Below are 22,406 nucleotides of genomic sequence, written 5' to 3' on the forward strand. Positions count from 1 at the left end.
AGACAAGGTTGAAGACAGTACACCTCGTTTGTTATCTTTATTTATTAAGTGCACAAAGTTTTGTTGTTATTATGTTTGTATCCAAAAAAAGTAGACCCTTTACAGATTCGATTGATGTATTGCTCTTATCTGTACGATTAAAACTGAAAATGTAATTTAAGTAATTGTCAGGGTTATCAGCAGAAAATGACTCAAAACGCGTATATGCGTTAATCGACTCCAGAGTTAAAAGGCTGTCGTGACTTTTTTCCTTCCAGTATTCATAAGCTGTATCACGCTGTCAAATTATATGTCATTTTGCACACATAAACATCAAAACACCTGAATTCTGCTCTTGTTGTGTTCTAATGGGTGGATTAGTGCTGTAATATTATTTTTGGAATCTCTTAAAAAATGCTGATGAAGTGCTCATTTCTCTCTCGTCTTTCTCTCTGTTCTTTGGTCAAAGACATAATTTATTAATGAGATATCTGACCCGGTAATGTGGCTTTAAAGCCCTAGGAGGAGTAGCGTTCAGAATTTCTGTCAGAAAAATAATAATAAGAAAAAGAAGAAGAAGAATAAGTTTAAATAGCATAACAGTATGTTGGCTTTTTGCCAAGCCAACATAATAATAAGATTAAATAGTAGATCAGTAAGTTGGCTTTTTCAAGCCAACTTAATAAATGTTTCATGACCTTCGTTTGTGATGTTATGTGATATTTATTGTGTATTGTGTTCTGCTGTCTCACTCCTTATAACAGAAAGATCACAGCCATCTCAGTTCTACAGACATTATCAGAGTTTTGTTGTTTTGGCAATTTCACTTTGTCAGGGAGAAAAATTTCAGGAATATTTATGAAAAATTGAACAAATAATAATTTACTGAACAAGCATTATATTAACATTAAAAATATGTGATACAAACTTTTGGATTTAAAAAAACTAAAGCAAATGATAAAAAAATAGCAGCACATAATGTTTCCAGATTTTTAATTATAAATGCATTATTTTAATCTTTCATTTGATAACTGAGTAAATTCATTTATTATAACTGACAGGTGTGATGATCAGTGGACTTGAGTTTTTACCTCCATAGTTTAAGGATGGTCCAAAAAATGGATAGAGTTTTTCAGTGAAAGACTGAGCAGTGAAAGAGTAGATATGAGAGCTGGACTCCACATCATAAAAGGAGACCAGACCCTCCTCATAATCCACAAACACACCGACCTGCTGTGGCTTCACTTTCAGAGACAGAGAGACAGAAGGACTAGCACCGGCTTTATATTCATCTCCATTCCTCAGAATCACAGTCCAGTATCCATCACTGGGTCTCAGTGTGATCGGTCCCTTCCTGTTAATAGATTCTCTGGCCACTCCTAAAGTCCATTCAGTCTTTCCCTTCACCTGCACCTCAAAATAAAATCTCCCTGAGGAGAATCCCTCCTTTCCCAGGACACAGGGACATGGATCAAATCTCTCTGGTTTGTCTGGGAGTTTCTGTCTAATGTCTCCATCTCTCACTTGTTTTCCATCATCAGACAGAATGAGTTCAGGTTGAGCTGTATCAGGATCCAGAGTCACATCCACTGTGAAAACAGAGAATACAGATATTCTGTGATGCTGATGTTTTTAGTTAACCCAGTGTTGAATCAGATTGTAGTGCAGTAATGAAGCAGTGAGTGTATGAATGTAAACTAGTGTAGTGCAGACAGCACACTGTACCTGCATACTGCTGCATCCACTTCAGCTCTGTAGAGACTAATGACAAGAAAACAATCAGATCTGAAGCTTATATTTAAAGAACAGAGTACACTATCATGTTTCTGTCTGATCAGTGTGTATTGATGTACCAGTTAGTGTGAGTTTCTCATCTATAGTGTCCTTCAGTTGAGTCAGAGCTCTCCTCAGAGTCTCCAGACTCTCATGAGTCTTCATACTGATCTCAGACCAGTTCCTGGTGTTTCTAGAGCTGCACAGGGATGAGTGAATCTACAGCAGGAGAGAGGAGAAATCCTTCAGCATGTCATATCCTGCATTATGATTGATCAGAGAGATCATGTTGACTGACCTGTAGGAGGTGGAGGTGATCTTCAGTGTGTGAGAGCTGTTCCAGCTCAGTGTTTCTCATCTTTAGCTCAGTGATCTCCTGCTCCAGCTCTTCAATCAGCTCTTGCTCCTGTTTCTCTGCTGCTTTCTGCTGCTCCTCCATCATCTCCAGCAGTTCAGTCTGATGTCTCTCAATGGAGCGGATGAGATCAGTCAAGAGCTCCACATGGACTGCTTTCTCCTTCTCTTTGTTTCTCTGCTCAACCAGGACAGGCAACACATTATTAGCAGTGTTTGCTAACAGAAGAATCTGTGTAACTATTGCTCATACATTTTTGTTCACATACATAGGCTACATGTGTTTTCAGAATCCCTCAAATGAAGAATTAAACTTCACTCTGCACCCTGGACGAGAGCAGAACAAGCCCTGGACATTTTAGTTCTTGTTTTATTGGCTGTTGCTGTATATTTGAGTCTGATAGTCATCTGTCATTCGTTTGATTGTTTGTTTATTTTGTTATTGTTATGTCTTCTCAATGTTTCTAAACATTGAAGTTGGTTGCAATAGTAAATATTTAAGTTTATTTTATTCTATTATTTTAATCTCACTTTTCTGACTTCTGCTGAGTGTTTGATGTCTTGAATCTTCTTGATTCTGTTCTGGATCATCAGCTGCACGTCTTTCTGTGTCTTCATCAGTTCAGTCTATAGAGAGAACAACACAGACACATTTATCATAACACAGATTAAACTCACAATATGAAATAAAATCTGATTCCTCATGATATCAGTCCTTTAAAAGAATAATAACGTCTACCTTCTTCTCTTGACTCTCCTCTTCTATAGGAACAGTGTTGTGGTTCTTGTGGTCTTTCACAGTGCAGATTGAACACACACATGTCTGATCATCTCTACAGAACAGATCCAGAGGTCTCTCGTGTTTCTGACATATATAGTCCTCCAGATTACTCACAGGATCCATCAGTTTGTGTTTCTTCAAACGTGTCACTCTCAAATGAGGCTCCAGGTGAGTTTCACAGTAAGAGCTCTGACACACCAGACACGACTTCAGCGCTTTCAGCTTTCTTTCCTCACAGAAGTCACACAGAACTTCAGTTGTTTCCTCAGGACTTTTCTTCTTATAGTGGTCTACGAGCTCTCGGAGTGTGGTATTAATCTTGAAATCAGGTCTTTGCTTGAATGTTTCGTTACAGTATGGACAGCTGCAGGTCTGGCTGTTGTCCCAGCACTTATTCAGACAGATCTTGCAGAAGTTGTGTCCACATGGAGTCGTGACTGGATCAGTGAACACATCCAGACATACAGAGCACTGAATCTCCTCAGACAGTGAACTCATGGAGGATGACATTACTGGAAAGAGACATTATTTAGGATTAGTGTGAACTCCTTCAATACTGTTTATGAAGAATCCCATGATGCACCTCATGAAGCTGGTTGAATGTAAAGAGTGTTTAGAGACAAAGAGTGCTGAAGAAACTCAAATATAAAGAGATCATGTACAGTCAGCTGGATATTATTGTAAAATGAACCCAGACAAGCTGATCAGAACCTAAATGTGAAGCTCATTACATAACCACTTACCTAAATAAATAAATGTACAAGATTTATTATTGTTAAGATTAAATTATTTGATCTACTTTACATTCCTGAACTGTACATATTCAATATTATAAAAGAAAAGTCAAAGTGTTTTTCTGGGTTATTGACTTACATGGAGGATCATATTCAATACTCTGTCTCCTGGTTTTTCTTGCTGTTGGTGAAGATTCTGCCATTGTTCTTTCCCTCTTAAAACCTTTTAAAGAAAAATGATAGTTTAACTGGTTAAAATGTGAGAACTGATAGTGATGGAAACACAATCATTCGTTTGAAACAAAGTGAGAGACTCGTAAACTTACTGAGCAATCTGAACTATGACCTGCTGTTTAAAGAAAGTACAAAGTACAAGCTTTATATTTTCCAACAAACATATATATATATATATATATATATATATATATATATATATATATATATATATATATATATATATATATCTCCTTATCAAAAATTAGATTAATCTTTCCACAAATAATATATTATATGATCATAAGTTATTGTGTAATGTAAAAGTGATTTTCAGCTGCAGTGAAGCAGGTTTGTGTTCAGTTTGTCTGCAGGTCATTTACTTCCTGTTTTATCTGTTTGTCTTTATGTCGCGTGACAAAATGACAGAAACACCAAACTTTGTTCAATCTAATGACATCTGAAATCAATTCTGTGCAGTAAACAACTAAAGTATCTTGAGTATTTGACACGCTTAAACCTGCTTCTGTTCAACTCATTCCAGTCTAACAAAAACCCTACTAAACCAGACCACAGTCATTAGAAACCTGTTCAGGACAATCTCTCTTATATTTCTATCACTTACCTGTGAGTATCAGATGTGTTCACAAGGGTCTCTGAACGACTCAATATTCTTTTGTTTAAAGAGTTCGATGGTTTCTGGCATCCATGCTGCTAATCAAGTTAGTTTCACTTTCTCTGAGTCTGTCACTGAACTACAGTGATGTCAGAGCTGCTCAGGGTGTGTTCTATGGAAAGCCAAATGGGTCAGAATTCGCATGCTTTTCACCACCGTATCAATATTTCAAATAAGCACTTTTAGGCGACAAGTTATGCCAGATGAGGTGAAATTTGTGAATTTTTTTTTAACTTTGTGTCTGGATAACGTACGTGTGGATAAACGTCTGGATAAGCGTAGGTATGAATAAGTACATTAATAATCATTTGGATTGAAAGAATAAAATAAGTAATGTAGGAAATGCTTCAAAGTCTGGGGGGAAAATATGTCAATAACTTGCTGAAGTGCACGAAAATCAACTAAGTATTGGACCCGGAAATAACATCTCTCTCTCTCTTTCTCTCTTTCTCTATAGCCTACTATATATAAATAAATACAGTTTAATAAAAGTATGCAATTAGCAGACGCTTTTATCCAAAGCGACTTACAGTGCATTCAGGCTAATATTTTTTACCTAACATAAGACAGCGACTCCTAAGCAGCACTTAAAGCACAGCTACGTGTGACTGTGTTAAGTGCATTGTTGGGAAACACACATGAAACATTCCAGTTATAAACATTTTATGAAATCCTGAAAAATACAAGAGACTTTCCACGAAGTTTTTATACAGTCTTCCAGTCATACTGATATATATATATACACACAGGTATACATTTTTGAATCTGGTTTCTGAGATTCATTTGGAGAAATGTATGACGTATTTTTCCTGAAACCATCAAACCGGACGAACCTGATATTCTGGTTTCAGATACGGGTTTAAGATGCAAACGTTTTTTAAGACGTGCCCTAATGTCAAGCTGAAGTGTAGCTGTATGCATCCGGGGTGTCCGGCTAGTAGATTAATACTATTTTTATTCAGTTTTAAGTGATTTTATTTGATTTTTCCAGTTTGTACTGGCTTTTACTTGAATGATTTATAGTTTGATTTATATTTTTCTTACAGTTTTATGCTTTTTTGGACAACACATGAACGATGGAACAAGGTACAGTTTAAGATATCAAATTATTATTTGCTTTTGATTGACACAAACTATCTAAATGCTTAGTTTAGTGCTTTATCTTGTTGTGCTACAAACATAAGCAGATGTGTAATGTATATTATACACATTTCCAAAATATAGTTGATTAACAAGTTTTTATAGCACTCAGAAACATTGCAGTTCATGATGATTATGATTTAATAAATGAAATCAATTTCAGAAATCTGGAATTGGATTTCAAACTACATATGTATAGTTGAATGATGTGTAAAATAATTTTTTGTTGCACTTTGTGCTTAAATGTATATTTTGCATAAGTGCGTAAAGGTTACTTGCATCAAAAGTTTAGTAAAATTAACTTTAGGAAATTAACCTATTGATTTTTTTATTATTATTATTATTATTAATCACTATTGTTTTGATATGTATATTTACTTTGTTAAAATAATTACACATTTTAATCTCTTATGAAATTTGCTGTTTTTAATCTTCAATGTCTTCAATGTTTTTTCTTTTCTTTTCTGACAGAAATAAGAGCTATTGTTCTTGGATGGCAGAAATCTGACAAAGCCTCAGTGATAAACCGCATTTTAGGAGTCAAGGTGGAGTCTGACGAATACTTTGTGAAGTCTGTGAAGAGAGAGGGTGAAGTGAGCGGAAGGAAGATATCTCTGATCAACACGCCGTGCTGGTGGGAGATCTTCGGTTTGCAGGATTCCCCAGAAGTTGTCAAACAAGAACTGGTTTGCAGTGTTTTTCTGAGTGAACCAGGACCTCACGTCTTTCTGCTGGTCATTAATCTCAGTTTGCCTTTTACTGAAGAAAACAGATTCAGCATCGAGAAGCACCTCGGTCTCTTTGGAGAGAGTATCTGGAGACACACAATAGTGATCTTTACAGGAGTCGACAAATCCATCGAGCGGCACAAACTGAACCAAGATCTTCAGCTGATCATAAAGAGCTGTGAAGGAAGATATCACGCCTTTGAGACTGAAACTAAAAGTGCTGGAGTCCAACAACTGCTCATCAAGATTGATGATGTTGTGGCAGCAAACAATGGCAAGCATTTTGAAACTCATGATGATGTGCTACTAGAGATAAAGACAAAAAGAGAAGAAATAAATGAAAAAGCAAAAGCCAGACAGAAATGGTTGCAGGACAAACGAGACACACTGAAAAATATAAGTAAGTAAACCACACATATATACATGTTTTCGCCTTCTATGGTTTAATGCTACAATCACCAAACTTGGGTCAGAGCTTTAGACTGGTCAGACTCGGGTTGCTTTATCTTTTCTATCTGATCTGGCTTACGGTTTTCGTAAAACAGAATACAACACCACCTAAAATCGCATAGACTTTCATTGAGGGGGTGGAAACTTTTCTACTGTAAGACTTTTGGTGTATTTAAGCTGTCTACTGCCATAGAAAAGCTTAAAAAATCCCTACTGAGAATACAGCTTAAACCAGCCTTAGCTAATGTACGCTTTTGATTGGTCTCCCAACTGTTTTTTAAGTGGTTTTGACCACTTTTTAGCAGGCCAGGCTGGTCTTGGCGGTTTTTGCTGTTTTTTATTGAATCAATAGGTTTTAGCTGGAAAATTGCAGGAACATTGGCAGGTCCACGGATTGATTCCGGGATTGATCCCGGTGAAAGTTAATGTGCCTAGCGTTTTTGACTCGTACATTACACATCACAGCCTGATTTCACGTGTCTTTACGGGACCTTTACGGGTTGTGTGTGAACGCACGCACATATTCCGGGTAATCACTGGCAGTGTGAAAGTGCAAAATCTAGCGACCCGGGAACAATTACAGGGATGCAGTGCCCATGTATTTTCTGGAATTGCAGTGTGAAAGGGGCTATATAAACAAGTTAACAACATGCTAATTACATGCTTATCATGCTAGAAACGTGCTAGTAACTTGCTAATCATGCTAAAAATGCTAACACCAAGATATTAACATGTTAATCATGTTATAAACATGCTAGCAACTTTTGTTAAACGTAATAGAAACATGCTAGCATAATGCTGATCATGCTAGAATCAGGCTAATAATGTTATCCAAGCAAGAATAATGCTAACAACATGTTAGTAACTTGCTAAAACAATTCTAGAAAAAAGGGGGGTGACTGGTAAGGAAAATTCTCAGACTGCACACTTTTAAAACTTTTTCAAACTTTCTAGCTAGGCTTTTTCAAGCCAACTTAAAGTGTGTCTACAAACTTTTTAATCCAGTTTATTTTGTTGTTTTAGAAGATGAATCCGTGGCTCCGGTATCAGCACTGAGGATTGTTCTGCTGGGATGGATCCTATCTGGCAAGAGTTCAGCAGCAAACACTATTTTTCATAATAAAACATTTGAAAAAGAAGGTACAAAAAAGTGCACAAAATACTCTGGTGTTGTAAATGACAGAAATGTGACTGTGTTAGACACGCCAGGCTGGTGGAAGTATTTTTCACCTAAATTCAACCCAAAGTTTGCGCAGGCTTCAATCCTGGAGAGCGTGGGACAATCACAACAAATGAAATTCCCTCACGCCATGATCCTAGTGATTCCTATTGACACTTCATTCAGTAATGGACAGAAACTAATCATTAAACAGTACATGGCCACTCTAGGAGACGACGTCTGGAGACACACTATAGTTCTGTTCACTTGGGGCGACAGATGTAAAGACATCTCAATCGAGCAGCACATCGAGAGTGAAGGTGAAGCACTGAAGTGGCTGGTTGAGAAATGCAGGAACAGATATCACGTCTTTGACAACACAGACAAGAACAATCGAGATCAAGTCACAGAGCTGCTGCAGAAGATTGATGAGATGGTGGCAGAAAACAGTCTGTTCAGTCTCAACACTCAGTGTGCTGAAGAAGAAAACTTCCACGAGACTAATATACAACAAGATGAGGAATTTAGTTTTAACGCTGACAAGTTACTGGCGTTAATGTTCCATGAGCTGAAAAACAGGAGTGAAGGGATAAAAAGGAAGCTACAAGAATTAGAGATGGACGTCACTGGATGCATAAAAGACAAAAGTGATCAAAGCATGGAATATCCCATAGAATGTAAATTAGCAATTCCGTTTAAATTCAGTTGAGAATGTAAAGCTGACATCACACCGTGTTGTGTTCTGGGTAACTGTTTTGGTTAGACGCCATATTTTCACATTATTATTCAGAGGGGAAAACTGGTCAATGTCATATGTTTATATGCACGTTTTATATGAGTTAACACACTAAGGGAAGCAGGTTGAGGAGAGGACGAAAAGATGCTGGGTAGCAATTTAATGAATTTAATACTTAAACCTTACCTTATGTCTCTCACAGTGCAGCCACTACACAAACGTTTACAAGCTACTTGGGATTTGATTTTGATCTCTGATTCCCCACTGTGGCCATAGGATAGTGAATATTTACAATGTTTACTTTAGGCACATGTTTTAAATGTTTCCAATAAAGAAATGGATCGCCTTCTTTTAGCTTGTTGAACAAACACTTTTAATCTAAACATTTCTACCATGTGACAGCTGAAGCAGCAATGAGCGGCCAGTGCATTACACTGGTTTAATGGTAACCAGATACAATATGAATATTTAATTTCAATGCAAAATCAAAAAACATCAGTATTAATCTCAGTAGCAGCCGCCCCAGCATGCAATGCGGTGTGACATAGCTTCACATTCTCTATAGCCATGTTACAGATGAACACTTGTAAATGTTCAGTTAATGCACTCATTCTGTGTCATCTTTCTCTTTCAGTAAAAGCTGACGAGAAACTCATGGAGAAGGTAAAGAGAGAAGGAAGCAGATGGGAGGCAATTTTAATGGACGGGATATTGAACATTCAGAATCCTAAACGATCTTGTGGTGAGTTATTAGCTTTACATAAAATACTTTGCTCAAAAAAAAAAACTTAATTTTATATAATTTGACACAACATATCATCAGATTTTATCCTGACAAAATGATGTTCTCTGCTACCCCTATACAGATGAAAATATGAGCGTCAATGAAAAGATGTCTTGGTGGTTTCAAAAATATGAGGAATACAGCACATCAGAAACTTCGGGATATAAAACAGAACAATCTGATCCAGCAGAACATCCACAGAATCTAGAGGAGTCAGATAATACATCTGATGTTGGATGAAAATATAATTTGTCTGTAAAAACCAGTTCGCAAAGTAAAACTTGCTCTTACTTAGAAATATATCAGACATATGCAATTAGCAATTTAAGAAATTATGTTAAATGTTTTTATAATTGTGAATATTCATTAATGTTGTTGCATTTCTAATTAATAGTTGATATTGTTGTATAATATCTAAAAATATATATATTATGTTATTATTATATTATAAACATATTACTTTACATAACTTCTGAAATCTCATTTTACCTCGATATGATTAATGTGCAATAATAGTGATTTCTTTTTTATCTCTGTATCATTGTAACATTTGAACTGATAAATACATGTATCAGTTAAACATCTCTCAGAGACTTTCACTGGAACTTTTCTATATGATATAGCAATTTTAAATAATTTAATTAACTTTATTTATAAATTATTTAAGTTAATTTTCTACCTTCATAGGTGTACTTTTGATGTTAGATCAAATATAATTTATGCTACAATGTTATTTGTTGACAGATACTTTTAGATACTTTTATAGTCATACTATACTGTGAAATATTTTGCAGGCCTTCTTCCAAAATATCAGTCGGCCGAAACTTTGCTTTTGTTAATAAACTTCAATATTTAGAAAATAATTGATAGTGTGCATAATTGTATCTTATATCTGTATTCAAATTTCACAGAATTTTTGTGTTTGACCGAAATAAATCACAGCACACAGGTTTAGAATTTTATTTTTTGAGGAACAGCAAGTTTGTGTGACATTTATTTTGAAATTAGCACGCTCGTCCGGTTCTTTTATTTTGAAATTAACACGCTCATCTTGGACTTTTATTTTGAAGTCTTTGCTGTTGAGTGTCAGCAGTGAGGTTAGCATCTGTTTGTCATGACAGGAGAGGATTTAGAGATCCTGTGACCGGGTAAGATCTGTGATTCATGTGTTTTACAGCATCTAGACTGATTATGCGATGATATCGAACTGAAGAGATGATTGAAATCAGATATTAATTATTAGAAATCACGTGTCTCCTGCGCTAAAGCTAAACCCTCATGTCACCTCTACAAACATCTGGCATTTCAGCTGTAAGTTAGTTTCTCAAACACCTGAGAGCAAATTAATGTTAACCTAAATAAATATTCGATTCAGAAGGATAGAGAGTTTATAATATGTATTTATTTTTCATATCTTACTCCTTTCCAATCTCTTCTCCTTCTACTGTATACTCGTGTATTTGATAAAGCTTATGTAAACATTGTGTTCAGATTTAATTTTACTCCGGAAGTCGCCAGATTTAGCTTTTGAGACGTGTGTGTGTGTGTGTGTGTGTGTGTGTGTGTGTGTGTGTTTGTTTGGTTTTGTGTGTGTGTGTGTGTGTGTGTGTGTGTGTGTGTGTAATTCTGCATGAATAATTATAATGAGTTACTTTTTACTGTGTGACGTCATGGAAAAAATCTGGTACTGAATGTTTACCATAATCATACACCCTGGTATTTACATGTACTCCAGAGTACTTTAAAGTACTTCACTTGTAGTATAACTGCACAATGTCCCAAAAATAATAATGTAATGCTTAGACACTTGTTTGGTGTTAATAGCAGGAGTCTCCAGATTTATTATCCTCAACATTGAAAAAATATTAATAATTAAATCTTAATTTGTATGTGTTGTTATTTCCAGTATTCTGCTCTGATGTGAAGGATGATAAGAGTGAGTTCATTTTATAAATAAAATAATGATTATCCATAATAATGATGTTTCCTGAACTTATTAATTAATTTCCATATAATTTATATACTATTATTGGATGTATTTATATTTTGGATTAGTTGTAATATTATTTAATATTTTTTGTCATTTTGTGTTTTTTAGTATACTTTTTTAAATATATATTTTTATGTATTTTTCTGTGCTTTTATACACACACACACACACACACACACATATATATATATAAATATTTAATAAGTATATCAACTTGACCTACAGTAATAAAAAAAATGTTGACTTAGGAACTAGTTTAAATAAAAAGTAAAAAAAAAAAAAAAAAAAAAAGAATGTTTATTTTGTTTTATGCTTTAGGTTTGGTGGGTTTATTTTAATTTAAGGATAAAAATCATGTTCCTGATCTCATCATGTAAGGTATAAATTGTTAGCCTGAATGCTAAGACTGTAAGTCACTTTGGATACAAAAAGCGCCTCCTAAATGCATTTATTTATTAATTCATTGATCAGATCTGATTCTTCTCCCTGCAGGTGTGTAAATGGAGCCGTCAGATCCTTCTCCGTTAAAGCGTTTTGTTCTGGCCAAAAAGAAGATCGGCGAGGTTTTCGAGCAGCTGTTAGTTTACGTCCAGGAGAGCTCAGAGTTTGTAAAAGGTGAATTTCAGTCTAAAAGCATCCCATAGAGAAGTGCAGAACTGGCTAACTATAGTAGTTTTGATATGTGTATGTGTTTTGTATCGTGTGTCTCAACAGAAACCTGTGATAATGAGTCGCTGGAGAATATTGCAGACCGGAGCCAGCTGGATCAGATCGAGGCATACAGCAGCAAACTGTTCACCATTAAAGAGGTGTTAGCTCGCAGACACATGAAGGTGGCTTTCTTCGGCAGGTGCGTTTGGTGCTGGATCGTAAGTCACATCTGATAAGCCTTTCACTTCAGTAAACATCCTCTGTTTGTCACAGAACAAGTAATGGCAAGAGCACGGTGATCAACGCCATGCTGCGTGACCGTGTGCTGCCCAGCGGCATCGGACACACGACCAACTGCTTCCTGAGCGTCGAGGGCACGGATGAAGACAAGGCCTTTCTGAAGACCGAAGGGTCCGAGGAGGAGAAGAGCATCAAGGTGCGGCGGCCGGGCCGTTGATTTGATCTCAGAAGAGCTCTGTGATTTACTGAAAACACCAGTCCAGAAAAGTGCACAATAAAATATAAAAGCTGTATGTTATGATTCACACAGAAAGGCAAAGATCTTCACTGCAAGCCACCGAAATAAGGGTTTGGTTTACTTTGAAGAAATAACAATAATAACACAATTTATTACAACACAGAAACTCTTCATGACAACGTTTCAAAATAAAAGTTTAGTTTACCTTGAAGAAAAATTTTTAATTACATATAATAATAATAATAATTATAATAATAATTAATAACTAATGCAATAAAAAAAAAACAGAAACTCTTCATGGCAGCCTGTCAAAATAAAGGTTTGGTTTAACTTTAAGAAATGATGACAGAGATATATTATTGTTGCACAGTAGAAAAAAAAAGAATAATTGTAACAAAATTAATGATAGTAGAAATAGTAATAAAATAAGAAGCTCTTCATGACAACATGTCAAAATAAAAGTTTGGTTTACATTGAAGAAAAAAATATTAATTGCATATAATAATAATAATAATAATAATAATAATAATAATAATGCAATTTATTAAAAAACAGAAACTCTTCATGACAGCCTGTCAAAATAAAGGTTTGGTTTAACTTAAGGAAAAAATGAAAGAGATATGTTTCAGTTGCACAGTAGAAAGATAATAATTTTAATAAAATTAATCTTAATAGAAATAGTAATAAATAAAATAAGAAACTCATCATGACAAGTTCATGACAACATGTCAAAATAAAAGTTTGGTTACCTTGAAGAAATAATAACATTCAATATTAATAACACAATTTATTAAAAGACAGAAACTCTTCATGACAACGTCAAAATAAAAAATTGGTGTAACTTGAAGAAAAAATAATAATTAGATATAATAATAATAATTTATTAAAACGCAGAAACTCTTCATGACAACATTTAAAAATAAAAGTTTGGTTTACCTTGAAAAAATAATAATAGTAATAATAATAATAGTAATAACATAGAATAATAAAAATAATCTAATATTAATAATAAATAACACAATTTATTAAAATACAAAGTTCTTATGACAGCTTGTCAAAATAAAAGTTTTAGAGAAGTATTTTAGCGTTATACAGTGGAATGTACTTCTCAAAATTTGATTTTAAAGCCTTCTCTCATTGTGAAAATGTAATTATTAAGTTCAATGAAGTTTAATTAAATGAAATTTAGTTAAGCAAATACTTAATTAATACAGAATCCAGAAATAATAAAACTGAAAATGCAGAATTGGGGAAATAATTCAAGTTAGGAAGTTTCTCAAATTGTTAAAGTTAAAAAAATATATATTAAATTGCAAAAGTTGATCATGAAATCAGCTGAAAAGATGTACGTGTTTTGATTTAAACCGAATTGTGATGGGACATTAAGACGAAATCCAGGATAATTAAAATGTGTAGAATTTGGAAAAACAAATACAAATTTAAAAATAAAAAAATACATATAATTTTATTATAATCTTATAATTTAGTTTGTAAAAAATGTGTAAAAATTTATATATGTAGAAAAAGTCACAAATCAGTTTGTTAAAGCTCATGTGCACACTTGTTGTCTGCAGACAGTGAATCAGCTGGCTCACGCTCTACACATGGATGAGAGTCTGGACGCCGGCTGTCTGGTCAAAGTGTTCTGGCCCAAAACTAAGTGTGCTCTGCTGAGAGACGACCTGGTGCTGGTGGACAGGTACACTTCAGTCCCACGACTGACGAGTCCAGCTCCAATGTTTAACAAACATAATAGTGAAATCAAGCTATAAACAGTGGCATATCCTAAACATAGAAGTTAAGAAGTTTGCGTCCATTTTTTTATGTTTTAATCTTTTATACGAACCAATGCTGCATTTCTTTGATCAAACATACAGTAAAAATGTGAAATATTATTATAATTTAAAACACCAGTTTTCTAAGTTAATCTGTGTTGAAGTGTAATTTATTTCTGTGATGCACCGCTGTATTTTCAGCATCATTCCTCCAGTCTTCAGTGTCACATGATCTTCAGAAATCATTCTGATATGGTGATTTACTGCTGTTTTCTTTCAGTCCTGGCACAGACGTGACCACACAGCTGGACAGCTGGATCGATAAGTTCTGTCTGGACGCAGATGTGTTTGTGCTGGTGGCTAACTCTGAGTCCACTCTCATGAACACGGTGAGCCGTTAACATGCAGTGTGAAAGCGTGAGAAATGAACGCTTCAAACATTAATCTGACTCGTCTGAGAGCTGCTGTCACATGCTGTGTTTGTAGTGTGCTATTATGGGAAGTATGCAGTGTGCAGGGGGCGGCTCTCAGAGGAATGCAGCGCTGTGTTTAGACTGAACTCTGCTATCCCAGCATGCTTCAGTGGCCTCTCTCGGGGCAGATAAACACCCCATTATAAACCATCAGACAGCAATCCTACTAAACTAAATGTGTCTCAATTATATTTATCAAGGGAAAAGAATCAATAGTCTGGAATGGCATTATTACCAAGCTTCTATAGTGTTCTGTACATAGTCTGCTAATTTTTGAGGTTGTGTGACCAAAATATTTATTGTTGCATATTGTATACATGTGTGGGGGATTTAACACATGAAATTAAATAAATATATGTTAAAATGATAAATGCATAATTTAATGTTGCAATAAAAAGCAAGCGAAAATAAATTGTGAATTACATATACTTTTTTTTAAATAATTTGTTTCGTAAAAGATTGTGAAATCTGTGAAATATAGGAAATTATTATGTATTTGAAAACATTGTGAAATATTAATTTGTTTTATTTAGTCTGCTGCATTTTAATTTTGTCTTTGTATTATTTTTGATTTGTTTTTAAAAATCACTTATTTAATTTATTAATTTTTGCGTGCACTTCATCAAAAAATGTTTACATTGTATAACATATTTAATAAATTATTTCTAGATTTAATTTGCTCTATTAAACCCCCCCCCATGTGTGCATACTGTTTTGACTAGATAAAGTATATATAAAGAAAAATCATATAAAGTATTCCACTTTGAATCAATGCTATGTTAGTATCATTGAGATATTTTTATAGTTTTTTATTGATATTTTAAATTAGGTTTTATTTTTAGATTTTCTTTATATTTTAATTATAAGGTTTTAGTTAAATGTTTTTGTCATTTTTAAATATTTCTATATAGTTTTTGTTTATTTTCATTTTAGTTTTTAATACATTGTTAAACTAAACCATATGAAATAAAATATATTTAAGGATTTATAAATATGTATTTTATATGTATATAAGTTTATACAAGTTCACATGACCTCTGTGACCTCAACCTCTTTATTATTTCTGTTTAAAGGAGAAGCATTTCTTCCACAAGGTGAATGAACGCCTGTCAAAGCCCAACATCTTCATCCTGAACAATCGCTGGGACGCGTCTGCTGCCGAACCTGAATACATGGACGACGTGAGTTTATTTGGCTCGCCGCAGATTAGTCGTGGAACCAGTAGTTATCACCAATATATCCAATATATATCAGACGATATTTGCCATTTATTAATTAAAGGTATCGATGACTTTTATTTTGATGGTGCATGGGACTTTTATTTTGACAGTGTCGAGAACACATCACCAAATTTTTAAATCCTTGAAAAACAATGTACTTGCGCTTGTCAGGTGAGGAAGCAGCACACGGACCGCTGCGTGAACTTCCTGGTGGAGGAGCTGAAGGTGGTGGATCGAGCTCAAGCGCCCAATCGTATCTTCTTCGTGTCGGCGAAGGAGGTGCTGAACTCACGGATGCAGCGTGCACAGGGTATGCCAGAGACGGGTAAGAGCTGGGCCCTCACCAGCAGCCAGCTTCACGTGTTCTGATCCTGGTGTTTACATGAACAGGTCACGCTCAAATTAAACTGTGACACTCACATCATTCAGTTCCAGGACTTGTGTTCCTCTGCTGAACACAAACTGATGTTTTGATGAAGGTTGATAACCAAACAGTTTTGGTTCCCGTTGACTTCCATTGTATCTTTATGTTCATACAATAAAAGTCAAAGGGAACCAAAACTGTCTTGTAGCCAACATTCACATTTTTTTTTTTTTAAAGTTAACATTTTATATTATTATAAATGTATACATTTTTATAATTACTAATTAGAATATCATATATATATATATATATATATATATATATATATATATATATATATATATATATATATATATATATATATATATATAATTTAAATAATTATTATAATTGTTTGTGTTTATTTTTATTTTTTTAATATATTTAGTTTAAACTTTCAAATGCCAAAATATGTTACAAAATGCACATAAAGGGGCAAGGAAATAACATTAACATTCTTAAAATAATTTTTTTATAAAGCCTGAGGAAGGACAATTGACCAAAACATTACTAATTATATTAAAATATTTTTATGATGATGCAAAATGTGTTTCTATTAAATTAATTGATTAAAACAATATAAATATATTTGGATTGAAAATCTTTTAGTAACTTAAAATTATTTTTTTTATTACTTATATAAATTTATTTATTTATTTATTTATTAATTAAAATGTATGTTAATTATGAGTCATTTTTTGTATATTTATATACCAGGAAATACATGGCTGTATGTGATAAAAATATAAATGTATTCCTTCTGCAAGCATTATCAAAGTATTTAATATATTCTAGATTCTGAGTTGTTAGTCGTTGTGCCTGGTTTCCTTTAACATGCATGAACTAAATGTGTGTGTGTGTGTGTGTGTGTGTTCACAGGAGGAGCTTTAGCTGAAGGCTTTCAGGAGCGACTGAAGGAGTTCCAGAGCTTTGAGAGATCGTTTGAGGCAAGTGACAGAAACAAAACAAAACATAAAATCATATTTAATAGCTGTTAATGGAATCTACAACAGAAGTCCTCCATCGTTTTAACGTCTCGTTAGTATTAGTTTCATCAGAACACATGAACAGATCGGGGCGATTAACGCAGTTTACAGTAAGCAGTGGGTGAAACAGGTTTGTTTATGACGCTCAGATGAAGAGCTGAAAGTGTATCTTTATGAAGCTTGAAACCACTGTATTTTTTATATTACTTGTTCATTTAGCAGGCACTGACTTCCAGACATCATCGTCTCCTCCTCGTATGATTGCGTGTGTAGTTTCTGAGCAGCGTTTCAGGGTTTAATCTGGGGATGTTTAGTGAGTTAGCGTCTGTTTTCCTCAATCTGTCGTCATTGCTGAAGTCTAGAATTTACTGGCGGCGAGGACATCCGTTTTCTTCAGTTCAGTTTGAGCTTCTGTTTCACTCTTCCTTTCTGTTCAATTTAGTGTGGATGGACTTCATTTGCTGTTTGTGTCATAAATAAATGCACTTTTTGTTGATATTATGTTTTTTTTTTTTTTTTTTAGAACAATCACACAGTGAAGTCCAAAAAATCTGAGGCCACATTGAAATCTATTTACTTTTTTGCCATTAAGCAGACGCTTTTATACAAAGCGACTTCGAAAGAGGAACAAAGCAGTTCAGAGGAATAAATGTGATTGAAATTTAAAATAGGATTAAAAGTAGAAAAAAGTGCGATAACGTTCCCAACATTTTCTCAATTATTTTGGGCACAGCAAACCAGTATTATTGTTTCCTTTAAATCCGCATTTTAATAAAAAAATATTTGGTATAAAATAATAATAATTATTTCTAAAATAAAGACAAAATAGGAAATATTGCTATTGGACTAGGACTGCGCAATTTTTGCCGCAAAATTCTCTGATAATATTGTGATTATAAAAAAATATAATTTATTTTTGTTACTAATACAATATTAAAATTACTAAATAAAAACAAAAGAAGAAATGTTGCTATCGGGCTAGGGTGATTTTTGTGATTATATTAACATGGCTATAAAATAGTAATAATAATCATTACCAAAATTATTATTATTAATATTAATTTATTATATTAAATAATAATAATATTATAATATTACTAAACACTATTATTAAATAAAAAATATATGTTTTTTTTTAATTACTAAATAAAATGCAAATAAAAATAGTCCAATAAAAACAAAATGAGGATTTAAAACATGATACAAATAATATAATAATTTTTACTCTACATCATAACTGTAAAATTACAACACTAATATTTATGGTTGTCTTAAATAATTATATATATATATATATATATATATATATATAATATATTATATATATATATATATATATATATATATATATATACATATATAATATATATATATATATATATATATTATATAAAAAATAGTTTGCACTAAGCGATTATCATGATTTCAGATTTATTTTGATTAATTTGACAAATAGATACTTCATTTAAACCTCGCTCGATACTAAATCGTTCTGGTATCTTGTATTAATTAATCTGAAGAAAGTGGTGCTTTGAGACGTTTTGACTCCACTGTCTGTGACCCCCTTTTATTTTAATGTCATTGCATTGTTTTATTATGAATTCTGCTTTAATGTTTTATGTTCCTGCTGCTGTGAGACGATTAAAGAGCGGCTGATGTTTAGGGTTTAGATCTGCTGCAGTCTTTGCATTTAATTTTGTTGTTTTAGTTTGAACGCCTGCAGCAGATTTGAACCTTTAACCCTTTAGAGTCGGCCATGAAGGTGTGTATGTGTATGTGTGTGTGTGTGTGTGGCCTCGCAGGAGTGTATCTCGCATTCAGCAGTGAAAACTAAGTTTGAGCAGCACACGCGATCAGAGCAAAGCAGATCACAGAACAGTCAAAGACGTCATGGATCAGATCAACATCGCCGCCAGCGGACAAGAGGTGCGTCTGTCTCTCTTTACTGATGGGGTTATTGCAGCAGAACATCCCGAATCTTCTCCAGAGATGAAGTGGTGACTGAAGTCATCATGGCTCATGTAGTAAAGTGTTATTGTCTGATCTCAGGGTGGTTTTCTCTGGAGGAGAGAGACTATCTGACTGACCGACTGGATTTTCGTTCGCAATCAGCTCAACCTGCTCATCCAAGGACATAGAACAATCGAGGCCATCACAGAGGAGGTGAAACACCAAGGTAAAAAACATCGCACATCTTCTGAGCTCCCGAACTGCATTATTCCAGTCCCCTTTCTCCTCTTTAAGCCTCTCTCTGAGAAGACCTGTATCCCAGAATCCCAGCAGATTTAATGTGATGTTTTGGTGAATGGATGTCTTCGTGTGTTTCAGGTGTCGGACGCCCATGGCAGAAGAGAATCTGTCGTCTGTCTGTGCTCATAGACGAGTTTCATGCAGATTTTCTACCCGTCACCAGACATGCTCAGAATATATAAATCTGTGAGTGACACAATAAACCCATACTGTATTCTAACTGTTTTGTGAAATCGCTCCTCCTTGATATATATATTGATTATTATATAATTAGCAAAGTACATAAAATAATATATGTATTTATATTACATTTTACATAGATATTTAATATTTTAATATAGTATTATATTTAAATTTAAATATATGTGAACATTTTATATATACAGTATTAAAATGTAATATGTGTGTGTATTTATAAGTAGTATTTTCTTATAAAATATTATGTATTTAAAAATGTTATACACATACATATTTAAAAAAAATACTATATATTTTATAATAAGTTTTAATATGTGTGTATATAAGTAGCGTTTTATTTCTTTTTTTCATGTATTATTTAATATATATTTACAATTTTATATATATTATGTATTTAAAAATACATGTATACACATACATATTTAAAAAAATAAATATATTTTGTAATTTTAAATATGTGTGTGTATATATGTAGTATTTTTTTCTATTAATTTCATTTATATAAAATATTGACATATAAAATGATGTATTTAAATGCATATACTATATTTTATAATATTTTTTTAATATATTCAAATGCAATATATGTTTCATATTCAAAAATATATATCAGAAATAAAGTAATATTAGTTTTTATATAAAAAAATATTAAAATCTAGTATGTGGTGTGTGGGTATTAAAGTATTATAATTGTTTGCTTTATAAGAGAATATCGGTTTGTGTTCTGCAGATCTTCTGAGTCACATCGAGAAGGGCATGGGCAAGAACCTGGCCCTTCCCGCTGTTCGGATGCAGTAAAACGCCTCGGTTCAGTCGTCCCAGCAGGACATGATGGGTACGTGAGAGCACCGTGACCTGTGTTTGATATTGAAACACCAGTAGGTGTGTTTTAGTAATCTACCTCTCTGTTGTGTTTCCAGAGTGTCTGAAGCCTCTGCTGCCCTCTGCTGTACAGAGCCAGCTGCACATGCTCATTCCCAGCAGGAAGTTTGAGCTCAGCTACGACCTCAACTGTGCCACCCTGTGCTCAGACTTCCAGGAGAACATCGAGTTCCAGTTCTCTTTAGGCTGGACCGCGCTGGTCCACCGGTTCCTGGGTCCCGTCAACGCCAAACGAGCCTTGATGCTGGTGGATCAGACCCTACCGGTACATTAGAAACCACTGTGTCTCCACTGGGATACATGGAGATGCATTGGGATACATTGACACTAAATGGAGTTTTATTGTGTTTGTTGTTTTTTTTTACTCAGCTGACGGCACCCAGCACCCCTTCGGCTCCAGCGGTGGTCCAGTCTCAGATCCCCAGAGCTCAAGGTCAGAATCAGGCATCTCTGGCACAGGAAGAACTCATGATGTCTATGGTCAACAATCTGGCCTCGGTCACCTCTCGCACGTCTATGAGTGTGATCATCGTCGGAGGAGTGGTGAGAATTATCAGTTTTTATCATCCCCTTTATCTTCTCTAATAACTGGGACCCTGGAACACAAACCCAGGCAGAGGTGTCAATATGTTTTTTATTGAGATTAATGCATCATCTGAAAGCTGAATAAATCATCTCTCTCCGTTGATGTCTGGTTTGTTAGAAGAAAATATTTGAAAATCAGGAATCTGAGGGAGCCAAAAAAATCTAAATACTGAGAAAATCATCTTTAAAGATGTCCAAATTAATTCTTAGCAATGCATGTTACTAATCAAAAATTACATTTTGATATATTTACGGTAAGAAATTTACAAAATATCTTCATGAAACTTGATCTTTACTTAATATCCTAATGATTTTTGGCATAAAAGAGAAATTGATCATTTGGACCAATAAGCCTACAATGTATTTAGGCTGTTGTTTCAATTACCCAGAGACTCTATTTCCTGTTCCTGTCTAATTGGGTCATTCTTGGCCAGAATAAGCTGCAATGTGTTTGATTCATAAATTTGGAAATATTTGTTGTGAAATCATGTGAGTGACTATTCCTTGTGTGAAGGTGCGGTCACTTCAGATAAATTCAGTAGAAAAAATATCCATTGTCTGTTAGAAATAGCGTAATAATATATGAAGTAACTTTCAAACCAAGCAGCTGGGTGAAAGAAAGAAAGAAATGCCAAAAAAAGCCAAAATATTAAATGCCATTGATGAATATTTACTAATTTATCTACTATTTTGTTGATGGGAGGGCTCAAAATTACAATTTTCACTTGATATTTGGAGCCAAATTATAGGAGGTCAAAATGACTTTTGAAAGATAAATGCATCGTTATAGATTTGTCGGTTTATTAGTACAATCTGTTGACTTTAGCAATCCTTGTTGCATTATATTCCACCGGTGAATCCCATTAAAAAATGTGAAACACACTTTTTTCCCATTTTATTTCCGCAGGTTAGCATGCCCTGTAACTCAGTTGACCGATATAGGGCTTTAAAAATTAAGATTTCAAAGAAAAGTGTTAAAAACCAATGTCTAAAAGGCAATGCAATCCA

General features: G+C 34.0%; 2 protein-coding genes and 1 pseudogene across 5 annotated transcripts; 2 read left to right on the forward strand and 1 right to left on the reverse strand.

The window, feature by feature from the left end:
* Nucleotides 1–687: 687 nt before the first annotated feature.
* Nucleotides 688–4,567, reverse strand: LOC113089010 (E3 ubiquitin-protein ligase TRIM39-like). 4 transcript variants are annotated; one of them, XM_026255910.1, is made up of 9 exons: nucleotides 4,460–4,554; nucleotides 3,948–3,970; nucleotides 3,761–3,844; nucleotides 2,846–3,399; nucleotides 2,638–2,733; nucleotides 2,051–2,284; nucleotides 1,833–1,971; nucleotides 1,705–1,740; nucleotides 688–1,568 (listed from the first exon to the last, which is right to left on the reverse strand). In XM_026255910.1, the coding sequence occupies exons 3-9, from the start codon at nucleotides 3,822–3,824 to the stop codon at nucleotides 1,021–1,023; spliced, it is 1,671 nt and encodes a 556-aa protein (XP_026111695.1). In that variant the 5' UTR covers nucleotides 3,825–3,844; nucleotides 3,948–3,970; nucleotides 4,460–4,554; the 3' UTR covers nucleotides 688–1,020. The 4 variants fall into 4 exon arrangements, with proteins under 4 accessions (XP_026111695.1, XP_026111696.1, XP_026111694.1 ...); XM_026255911.1 differs by lacking the exon at nucleotides 3,948–3,970 and having other exon boundaries at nucleotides 1,705–1,731; nucleotides 4,460–4,567; XM_026255909.1 differs by lacking the exon at nucleotides 3,948–3,970 and having other exon boundaries at nucleotides 4,460–4,567.
* An 854-nt stretch (nucleotides 4,568–5,421) lies between these two features.
* On the forward strand, nucleotides 5,422–9,802 carry LOC113089011 (GTPase IMAP family member 8-like). Its single transcript, XM_026255913.1, has 5 exons — nucleotides 5,422–5,596; nucleotides 6,122–6,778; nucleotides 7,852–8,664; nucleotides 9,358–9,465; nucleotides 9,590–9,802. Exons 1-5 carry the CDS (start codon nucleotides 5,587–5,589, stop codon nucleotides 9,745–9,747), a joined length of 1,746 nt encoding a protein of 581 aa, XP_026111698.1. The 5' UTR covers nucleotides 5,422–5,586; the 3' UTR covers nucleotides 9,748–9,802.
* Nucleotides 9,803–10,560: 758 nt separating this feature from the next.
* LOC113089009 (mitofusin-1-like) lies at nucleotides 10,561–21,413 on the forward strand (annotated as a pseudogene).
* Nucleotides 21,414–22,406: the final 993 nt, after the last annotated feature.

Source organism: Carassius auratus, unplaced genomic scaffold (genome assembly GCF_003368295.1).
Source record: "Carassius auratus strain Wakin unplaced genomic scaffold, ASM336829v1 scaf_tig00048135, whole genome shotgun sequence".
NCBI lineage: Eukaryota > Metazoa > Chordata > Actinopteri > Cypriniformes > Cyprinidae > Carassius > Carassius auratus.